The sequence below is a fragment of the Entelurus aequoreus genome, linkage group LG02 (assembly GCF_033978785.1).
Source record: "Entelurus aequoreus isolate RoL-2023_Sb linkage group LG02, RoL_Eaeq_v1.1, whole genome shotgun sequence".
Classification (NCBI taxonomy): domain Eukaryota; kingdom Metazoa; phylum Chordata; class Actinopteri; order Syngnathiformes; family Syngnathidae; genus Entelurus; species Entelurus aequoreus.
In genome coordinates, this window is record NC_084732.1 from 10,463,337 (window position 1) to 10,474,226 (window position 10,890).

At 51.6% G+C, this 10,890-nt stretch overlaps 1 protein-coding gene across 1 annotated transcript; it reads right to left on the bottom strand.

The window, feature by feature from the left end:
- Positions 1–5,902: 5,902 nt before the first annotated feature.
- Positions 5,903–9,194, bottom strand: LOC133662287 (uncharacterized). The gene is made up of 4 exons (XM_062066159.1): positions 8,700–9,194; positions 7,073–7,651; positions 6,776–6,916; positions 5,903–6,638 (listed from the first exon to the last, which is right to left on the bottom strand). The coding sequence occupies exons 2-4, from the start codon at positions 7,246–7,248 to the stop codon at positions 6,329–6,331; spliced, it is 627 nt and encodes a 208-aa protein (XP_061922143.1). The 5' UTR covers positions 7,249–7,651; positions 8,700–9,194; the 3' UTR covers positions 5,903–6,328.
- Between the last annotated feature and the right edge of the window lie 1,696 nt (positions 9,195–10,890).

The following is a 10,890-nucleotide window of genomic DNA, read 5'->3' on the forward strand; positions in this document are numbered from 1 at the left end:
GTTGACGCCACACTCGGCGCTTGCCGTTCGGGGTCCTTGGGGGGTGTGCGTCTGGTGGGGGCGTCACTCTGGCGGGTTGTTGATTGGACCGTGCCATCCTAATTCCTGTCCCATTCCCCTAACCCTAATCCTAACCCTAACCATAACCCTCTACAAACCTAACTTGCCTGTGCCTCCAATCCGCCTGTTGAGTGGCGTCCATGCCTTTCGTGCGCCCCCCCGGGGGCTCTGTTTGGCGACGTTGGTGTGTGGTGTTTGACAAAGTGCAGACCCACCAAGCATTATTAGGGTCAGAGGTCACAGACATGGACAGATCGTATCTTGATTTCGTTTGAAGTGATTTATACTTCATTTGTGTGCTGTGATTTATTTACTTACCTGTGTGCAGTGCTTTTGAGTCCAGCTGGCCTGGACCACTTTTATCTTTACTTACCTTTTGAGTGAATATATTTTTTGGTGTTATTTTGCACCAAAGACTTGTCCATGTCTGTGGAGTGTGATTATTGCAGCTGTGAGCAATCGCCACCTGCAAACACTCTGAGCAATTCATTGCAGTTGAGGGCATAAGCCACGCCCCCTGCTAGCTCCTTTAAAACCTCTTTATGCATTCGCGGCTCATTTTACCTCCAGCAGTTGAGGGGACAACTGGTCTAGGAGAAGTAATGAAGCCTAAGTTTTTAAAGTTTCACACCTGATGAGGCCATATAGGCCGAAACGTACGTAGTGTGATTTTTAAAGACTTGACGGTGTTGACGCCACACTCGGCGCTTGCCGTTCGGGGTCCTTGGGGGGTGTGCGTCTGGTGGGGGCGTCACTCTGGCGGGTTGTTGATTGGACCGTGCCATCCTAATTCCTGTCCCATTCCCCTAACCCTAATCCTAACCCTAACCATAACCCTCTACAAACCTAACTTGCCTGTGCCTCCAATCCGCCTGTTGAGTGGCGTCCATGCCTTTCGTGCGCCCCCCCGGGGGCTCTGTTTGGCGACGTTGGTGTGTGGTGTTTGACAAAGTGCAGACCCACCAAGCATTATTAGGGTCAGAGGTCACAGACATGGACAGATCGTATCTTGATTTCGTTTGAAGTGATTTATACTTCATTTGTGTGCTGTGATTTATTTACTTACCTGTGTGCAGTGCTTTTGAGTCCAGCTGGCCTGGACCACTTTTATCTTTACTTACCTTTTGAGTGAATATATTTTTTGGTGTTATTTTGCACCAAAGACTTGTCCATGTCTGTGGAGTGTGATTATTGCAGCTGTGAGCAATCGCCACCTGCAAACACTCTGAGCAATTCATTGCAGTTGAGGGCATAAGCCACGCCCCCTGCTAGCTCCTTTAAAACCTCTTTATGCATTCGCGGCTCATTTTACCTCCAGCAGTTGAGGGGACAACTGGTCTAGGAGAAGTAATGAAGCCTAAGTTTTTAAAGTTTCACACCTGATGAGGCCATATAGGCCGAAACGTACGTAGTGTGATTTTTAAAGACTTGACGGTGTTGACGCCACACTCGGCGCTTGCCGTTCGGGGTCCTTGGGGGGTGTGCGTCTGGTGGGGGCGTCACTCTGGCGGGTTGTTGATTGGACCGTGCCATCCTAATTCCTGTCCCATTCCCCTAACCCTAATCCTAACCCTAACCATAACCCTCTACAAACCTAACTTGCCTGTGCCTCCAATCCGCCTGTTGAGTGGCGTCCATGCCTTTCGTGCGCCCCCCCGGGGGCTCTGTTTGGCGACGTTGGTGTGTGGTGTTTGACAAAGTGCAGACCCACCAAGCATTATTAGGGTCAGAGGTCACAGACATGGACAGATCGTATCTTGATTTCGTTTGAAGTGATTTATACTTCATTTGTGTGCTGTGATTTATTTACTTACCTGTGTGCAGTGCTTTTGAGTCCAGCTGGCCTGGACCACTTTTATCTTTACTTACCTTTTGAGTGAATATATTTTTTGGTGTTATTTTGCACCAAAGACTTGTCCATGTCTGTGGAGTGTGATTATTGCAGCTGTGAGCAATCGCCACCTGCAAACACTCTGAGCAATTCATTGCAGTTGAGGGCATAAGCCACGCCCCCTGCTAGCTCCTTTAAAACCTCTTTATGCATTCGCGGCTCATTTTACCTCCAGCAGTTGAGGGGACAACTGGTCTAGGAGAAGTAATGAAGCCTAAGTTTTTAAAGTTTCACACCTGATGAGGCCATATAGGCCGAAACGTACGTAGTGTGATTTTTAAAGACTTGACGGTGTTGACGCCACACTCGGCGCTTGCCGTTCGGGGTCCTTGGGGGGTGTGCGTCTGGTGGGGGCGTCACTCTGGCGGGTTGTTGATTGGACCGTGCCATCCTAATTCCTGTCCCATTCCCCTAACCCTAATCCTAACCCTAACCATAACCCTCTACAAACCTAACCCTAACCCTAACCCTAACCCTAACCCTAACCCTAACCCTAACCCTAACCCTAACCCTAACCCTAACCCTAACCCTAACCCTAACCCTAACCCTAACCCTCTCCTTCACTGTCTAACAAAGAATCAGAAGCTCCATAGTTATCGACGGCAGAAGTGCTCCTGTGACCTTGTGTAAGCTTCTTTAAATTTTCTTTGACACTATTTTTTATGACATATCGTGCCTGATGAAGGTTTTACCGAAACGTTGCATCGATTTGTCATAGTTTATACATGTTTAATAAATAGTGCTATTTTTTGGAAATTTGGATTTTTCATTTTTCCTTTTCATCTGCCCATTGACACTTTAACAAACTACCTCCGATTCTGTTGCCTGCCTTATATTTGCATACAATGTCCGGGTTGTTGAAAAAGCAAGCCCCTCTTTTTATGGCTAGCAGCATTAGCAAAAGCCATGCGGTGCCACCATTTTGGCTTACTGCTGCTAGCGCCGGTGAAGATGGGCTTGGCCTCAACTATGAGTCACGCTACGGCGAATTAGCAGGCAACAACATCCAGAACGGAGATGGTCTCCAAGACTACCATTTCGGCCCTAAAATAAGAGGTATGCAAAACATTATCACAATGTTGCATCATCTTAAAAATGTTAACCAACATGAGCAACCACAAACTATTTCCAAAATGGCAAATACATTGGCCAACAGAATAAGGCCTGCATTAAACAATGCGGACACGCAGGCCTTAATTGTAATTAACGCCAGAAATTGGGCCGGCGCAACTATGGACATTTTGAAGAGGCATTATTTAAACGCATTAAACGTTGAAAAGGACAAGCTGACTCCTATAATTGGATACAATTGGAGGTCTTCCTTTTTTATTGCCTCCAACTGGGCCAAAAAGAAGTTTGGCACAAAGATGACTTTTGACACCCTACAACTGGCGGAGAGCCATATAGCCTCGCTGATGATGACACCCAAAGGCCACAACGAGCGAGCGGTTCCACCAGGACCGAGCGATGACGCCGGGACGACGAAGCCTGTCTCTGCATCCCAGAAACCTCAGGCCATGGTGGAGATTGGCGGCGAGTTCCCTCCTCCTGCCTGCTTGGCGCCGGCTGTTCTGATGACTCCACAAAGTTCCAGCACACACGCAGAAGCTTCCTGCTCCGCTCCTGTGACGCAAGACGACAGACGAAGGCGAGAACGCAGACGGCCCGTGAGTGACCTGAGACCGTGGAACATCGGACCCCGCGCGCCCCAGGTACAGAGTGCGACTTGTGGTTCACCCCCTCCCACCTGCAGGCGACCTGAGACGGAGAGGATGAGACGACCGAGTCCTGAGCGCACCGTTCCTCCTGACTACAGCTCGCTCACGCCCATCGTTGTCCAGCCAGCCACACATGTCGGTGCGGTGACTTGGAAGTCCCCCACTGACGGGCTGACACGCTGGTTCCGTAAATGGGCGGGCCCACCACACATGACCCATATATCGGGGGGATGTCTAAATGGGGTGCAAAATGTCTGACTTTGTGGGTGTTATCTGGTTGGCCTCCTTTGGGGACTTCCGGTGGGTTCTGCGTCTGGCGGGGCGTCGCCTTGGCGGGGAGTTGATGGACCGAGCACAAACCCCTCCCCCTCTCTCTCTCTCTCTCTCTCTCTCTCTCTCTATCGCTCTTTCTTTCTTAATCCCCCAAAAACCTAACCCTAACCCTACCCTAACCCTAACCCTAACCCTAACCCTAACCCTAACCCTAACCCTAACCCTAACCCTTGCCCATCCCCTTTCCCCTAACCCTAACCCAACAACACCTAACTTGGCCAGTGCCGCCAGTCCGTGCGCAGGTGTCTTGTCTCCTCGGTGGACCTGACGGGTGCCTTGTGGGTGAGTTATCCTTTTGCGGCAGGTGTGATGGGGGCAACAAGTCATAAACTTGAAAGACTTGTTTTAAACACATTGTAAATAGGAGTTTGAGGGAGATCAAGGCATATATCTTTTTGCCTTGATGTGGAGGGTGTCAGCCCCGCCCCCTTCCTGCTCAAAACCTCCTCCATTCCTGAGACAGGCACATCTCCCTCACAGCGCTCGATGAGAGGACATCACGCTGCAGAGAAAACATGGAGAAGCCAAAGCCAGCCTGATGAGGCTTGACAAGCCGAAACGCGTCGCTGGAATCAGGTCCAACAATGTGTTTGACATCACATCTAATGCTTTTGTGATTTCTTTCTTGCAGGGTGCCCTGAGGGCCTACCGTTGGAGCTTGACGTTACCGGCACGGGCTGAAGCAGGACAGTGCATCCTTGCCCATCCCCCTTCCCCTAACCCTAACCCCACAACACCTAACTTGGCCAGTGCCGCCAGTCCGTGCGCAGGTGTCTTGTCTCCTCGGTGGACCTGACGGGTGCCTTGTGGGTGAGTTATCCTTTTGCGGCAGGTGTGATGGGGGCAACAAGTCATAAACTTGAAAGACTTGTTTTAAACACATTGTAAATAGGAGTTTGAGGGAGATCAAGGCATATATCTTTTTGCCTTGATGTGGAGGGTGTCAGCCCCGCCCCCTTCCTGCTCAAAACCTCCTCCATTCCTGAGACAGGCACATCTCCCTCACAGCGCTCGATGAGAGGACATCACGCTGCAGAGAAAACATGGAGAAGCCAAAGCCAGCCTGATGAGGCTTGACAAGCCGAAACGCGTCGCTGGAATCAGGTCCAACAATGTGTTTGACATCACATCTAATGCTTTTGTGATTTCTTTCTTGCAGGGTGCCCTGAGGGCCTACCGTTGGAGCTTGACGTTACCGGCACGGGCTGAAGCAGGACAGTGCATCCTTGCCCATCCCCCTTCCCCTAACCCTAACCCCACAACACCTAACTTGGCCAGTGCCGCCAGTCCGTGCGCAGGTGTCTTGTCTCCTCGGTGGACCTGACGGGTGCCTTGTGGGTGAGTTATCCTTTTGCGGCAGGTGTGATGGGGGCAACAAGTCATAAACTTGAAAGACTTGTTTTAAACACATTGTAAATAGGAGTTTGAGGGAGATCAAGGCATATATCTTTTTGCCTTGATGTGGAGGGTGTCAGCCCCGCCCCCTTCCTGCTCAAAACCTCCTCCATTCCTGAGACAGGCACATCTCCCTCACAGCGCTCGATGAGAGGACATCACGCTGCAGAGAAAACATGGAGAAGCCAAAGCCAGCCTGATGAGGCTTGACAAGCCGAAACGCGTCGCTGGAATCAGGTCCAACAATGTGTTTGACATCACATCTAATGCTTTTGTGATTTCTTTCTTGCAGGGTGCCCTGAGGGCCTACCGTTGGAGCTTGACGTTACCGGCACGGGCTGAAGCAGGACAGTGCATCCTTGCCCATCCCCCTTCCCCTAACCCTAACCCCACAACACCTAACCCTAACCCTAACCCTAACCCTAACCCTAACCCTAACCCTAACCCCTAACCCTAACCCTAACCCTAACCCTAACCCTAACCCTAACCCTAACCCATTCCCCAAGAGGCAGTCTTGTTTACCATTGATATTGATAGTTTGTACACGAATATTGACATTGACCAGGGCATCCAAGCCGTCAAAAACATTTTTTATAAATACCGAGATGTTAGCAGGCCCGAGAAGGAACTCCTCCAGCTTCTCGACATCAACCTCAGGAGGAACGACTTTGAGTTCAATGGCCGGTTCTTTCTACAGATCAAGGGCACGGCCATGGGCAAAAAGTTTGCTCCGGCCTATGCTAACATTTTCATGGCAGAATGGGAGACCTCTGCCATTGCTGCCTGCGCAATCAGGCCCCTCCATTATTTCAGGTATTTGGATGATATCTGGGGGGTGTGGACTCATTCCATGGAGGAATTTGAGGGGTTCCGCCACACCCTGAATACCCACAACCCCAGTATCACCATTAAGTCCACCACCAGCCCCACGTCAGTGGACTTCCTGGACACTACCACCTTCAAGGGTCCGGATTTCACCTCCACTCACCATTTGGACATTAAGGTGTTTTTTAAAGAGACGGATACCCATGCCCTCCTCCACAAAACCAGCTTCCACCCCCGACACACCTACGCGGGATTGGTGAAGTCCCAGCTGCTGAGGTTCCACCGGATCTGCACCAGGCGGGAGGACTTTGTAACGGCCATGGGAGCCCTGTTCACGGCCCTGAGGAAGAGAGGGTATTCCAGATCCTTCCTCAGGAGACAGTTCAGGTGCTTCCTGGACCAGAAGAAGCCTCCCCCTGGTAAACACATGATCCCCCTCATCACAACCTTCTCGCCTGCGGCGGTACAGGTTTCCAGAAGGGTCAAGGGTAACTTTTGTACCTTTGTGGAGAAAAGCGGCAAACTGAAGGACTATTATCTGGTCTCGGCCTACCGCAAAAATCCCAGCCTGGGTGATCTGCTTGTCAGGGCTCGGATCAGTTCCACCGGAGATCCGCCCTTGGCCCGGAGCAGCGCTCCCTTGCGGAACATCCCTTGGCTGGTCAATCGCCACAGCGGTAAGGTCTTCCGGCCGCTGTGCAGAGGAGACGGGCAGGTCAAAAATTGTGTGTATGTTATCCTCTGCCAGCGTTGCCGTGTTATGTATGTTGCTGAAACGGGTAACACCATCGCCACCCGTTTCCACCAACATAAATATAACATTGTCCGGCAGAAGAACACCACCACCTACCTTGTCCAACACTTTATCCGGCACGGGTGGGCTTCTGTCCGGGCGTGTGTGGTCCAAGCCAACTCCAGATGGAGTGCCGCCCAACGGAGGCGGGCGGAAGGCCTCTGGATCCACAGACTGGGTACTAGACACCCGGGGGGGCTCAATGAGACGTGAGTGCGAGCCCGCTGGGCCATAGACGGACCGTGCACACCCTTCTTATTCTTTTTTTTCGCTCTTTTCTATCGCCCCACCCCCACCCTTAGCCCTAACCCTAACCAACTCTCTTTCTCTATGCCTAACCCTAACCAACTATTTTTCTTTATGCCTAACCCTAACCCTAACTCTAAACCTAACCCTAACCCTAACCCTAACCCTAACCCCAACCCCAACCCTAACCCGCCTGTGCCTCTGGTCCACTCACGGCTCGCGCTCTGCCTTGTGGGCCCACCTGGGCCATTTGTGTACACACAAACAACAAAAACAACATCATATTATTCCCACTTACCCTACTTACCTGCATTGTACAGCTACTTACCTGGGTATTCGGACATTCCGGCGCTGGGGGGGCCCCGGATGTCCCAGCACTCCTACGAGGACCTGCAAAAAATTACAAAAAACATCTTAAAAAATCACAAAAAACCTCAAAAATTCACAAAAACACATTAAAAAACCTGAAAAACTTCCTAAAAACATTGTTGGACCTGTTCGGACTCCATAAAGGAGCCATACTTACCTTGGTCCACGGCTTGGTTCACTGTGCAACTAATAGTGAATTTTTCTAACCTTTTTTTATATGTAGTATAGTATATATCTGTATATGTGGACATAATTGTACATATATATATATATATATATATATATATATATATAATTTTTTTTATTATATTTTATTATTGATCTTTATTTTAATTCACTATTATAAGCAATTCTATAGGGGTTAATTGTGCTTGGGGCCACACATTCCTGCAGTCACGTGGTTTATCAGTGGAGATTTTTGGCTTTGCAAAAATAATTCCTTATTTTCTGCCAGCCATGACTCCACCCCACCTCTCGCAGCCAATGGCCTCACTTGCCATCGAACCACCAGAGGAGCAACAGCTCACGAAATTGCACGAACAAGCCGATTTTCACACTCATTCAGTTAGACAAGTCTTACGCCTGAAGAAGGTACAGAGAGTACCGAAACGTTGCGAAACAAGACTTGCATTTATCACAAATTTACACTATTTTACCTCCTTTTCTCCCATTTTCCCTCTTTCCCTTTAATTTGGTGCCGTGGCGAGCTGGTCTCCCACGAGGCGAAAAGTCCGTTGACAATTCGCTTACTTACGTTCAGTTTTACAAGCCTAAGTTTCTTAGCTAGTTAGTTCAACCCCTTTCCTTGGGGATTTTTTATCGTTCTTCGCAGAACCGCCCTTAGTTGTTTGTTAATTTGTTTTTTTGTCGAGAGTGCTTCGCATTCTCGGCCATCTTGAGACATCCGGTCCGGGCGGAAGTGCGCCACACGGCGGGCGGAAGCTCGCCGGTTTTCTCTTGTTTCACTTTATATATATATATAATATTTCCCATACAATTTTAATTTCTATTCACCCTACTTACCTTAGTCCCTAATATAATTTTAGCCTACCCACCTTATTCTACTCACCAAAATAACGCATTTTCCAAAAAATGACGGCGTGGGAGGACGAGGAATGGCACCAGGTCCGTCCGCGCGGACGGAAACAGTGCCAGCAGCGCGAGATGGTTCCGCGTTCCCGATCCCCGCATCATAACGACCGCCATTACGGCCAAAACACACAATTTTCCGGCCGTTTTCAGCACCTAACATATGCTGAAGTGACTCGAGGTTGGCCTCATGATCACGATCATTGTTGCGGCGGCCATGGCCGCCCCCAAGGGGACACGCGTCGCCGTGATCATGACGCGCGGCACCGTGATCATGACGCGCGTCACCGTGATCATGACGCGCGTCACCGTGAGCATGACGCGCGTCACCGTGATCGCGACGCGCATCACCGTGATCGCGACGCGCGTGACCGTAATCATGGCGCGCGTGACCGTGATCGTGGCGCGCGTGACCGGGATCATGACGCGCGTGACCGGGATCATGACGCTCGTGACCGGGATCATGACGCGCGTGGCCGGGATCTTGACGCGCGTCGCCGGGATCATTACGCGCGTCACCGGGATCATAACGCGCGTGAGATACGAGACAGCGCCCCACAGTGGCGAAACAACGACACTGCACGCCAAAATAATAACACATTTTTCAGAGGCTTCCAACCGCAACATCCCAATTTTCCGGCAGATGACATGCCCCGCCAAAACAGGGGAAATTTCCACCCTACCCATGATAACCCTCCCTATCCCAGGGGGACTCATAGGGCAAATCATAGGGGTAACAAACAACACAAAACAGCACGGGGAAAACGCCGCAAAGAAAGAACAGCCAAGATTAACCAGGCACATCCCCCCAGGGCATCTTCTCCTGACAATCTGGACCCCGACTTTAGCTCCATAGCTAGAATTATGTACAACATCATTAAAGTGGTACATCATTTAAAAAACGTCAGCAAGGAACAACAACCACTTACCATCACTAGGATGGAACTTGCTTTGACGACGGGAATCAGACCAGCTGTTACCAACCCCGACACAGAAGACCGGATAAAGGGTAATGCAAAAAATTGGGCACATTCTACAATTATAATTCTTAGGGAACATTACCATAAAACACTGCAATCAGAAGCTGATAAACTGGGGGAATTTATTTCACACAATTGGGAAGCCCCATTCAAAGTGGCCTCGGCGTGGGCCAAGACACACCTAGGGCGCAGGCTGACGACTGAGACGCTCCAGCAGGCCCAGTCTCAGGTGGACTCGGTCTTGGTTGACACCCGGGCCGTTGAGGAGGTGTTGCCCCCAGCGCGGCGCCGACGTACCGAGCCTCGAGCGGACTCGGACTCGTTGGACAACCGCGTTGTCATGGAGGTGGTGCACCCCTCGCTGCCCCCGCCGGTCATTCTACCAACTGCCGCTGCACACGCCACGGTGTCCACCATGACCGACCCCACTACCAGGGAGTGGTCCCCTGAGGTGGAGCAGGATCGGGGCCCGCGTGGACGGGTGACTCCGGTCCCTTTCCCGGTCTTGTCGCCTTCCTCTCCGGCTACCGAACCATCTGTGGCCCAGAGAGCAACGCGACCTCGCAAGCCGTGCAGCAGACCTGCCGACGACGCTATCGTCGAGGCACCTTTGGTCCGGCCGCAAGGGCCGCGATCGCGGGTCGGTGCTGAGATCGGGGTCCTCCCGGTGGTCTCCGACACGCCGCCTCGCCCGGCTCCACCTGTTGAACACAGTGCGTTGATTTTGATACATGGGGATGAGAATGTGCGGGGGACTCCTGACCAGCCAGAGACGGACCAACGCTTACCTGAGCAGTCGGGGTCGCCCACACGGGATCAGTCTTCCCCGGACACGCCTCCACCCTGGTACCTACTCTACCCTGAGCTGTCACAGGAACCCCTCCCGGACCCGCCCATCCCGGACGCGCCTCCTCCGGACACGCCTCCTCCGGACGCGCCTCTTCCGGACACGCCTCTTCCGGACACGCCTCTTCCGGACACGCCCCTCCCGGACACGCCCCTCTTGGACCTACCCGTCCCGGATCCACTCCTCCCGGGCGTGCCCCTCCCGGAGACGTCCGTCCCAGACAGGCCTGTCCTGGGTCTGAGAACCCCAAGTTGGGCCCAACTGTTTTCTGGAAGCCAGAAAAAAACAAAAACAGTCACTTCGCCTTCACAGCCGACAGAAGACAATAGTACGGCGCAGGTTAC

What these genes read in the sequence shown, in the direction of transcription:
- LOC133662287 (XM_062066159.1), bottom strand. Translation starts at nt 7,248, where the DNA reads ATGGCCCAGCGGGCTCGCACTCACGTCTCATTGAGCCCCCCCGGGTGT. An exon ending in CGGATAAAGTGTTGGACAAG is followed by an intron (nt 6,917 to 7,072) that starts GTAGGTGGTGGT and finishes TCCTCTGCACAG; the next exon opens with CGGCCGGAAGACCTTACCGC. An exon ending in CCCAGGCTGGGATTTTTGCG is followed by an intron (nt 6,639 to 6,775) that starts GTAGGCCGAGAC and finishes TGTGTTTACCAG; the next exon opens with GGGGAGGCTTCTTCTGGTCC.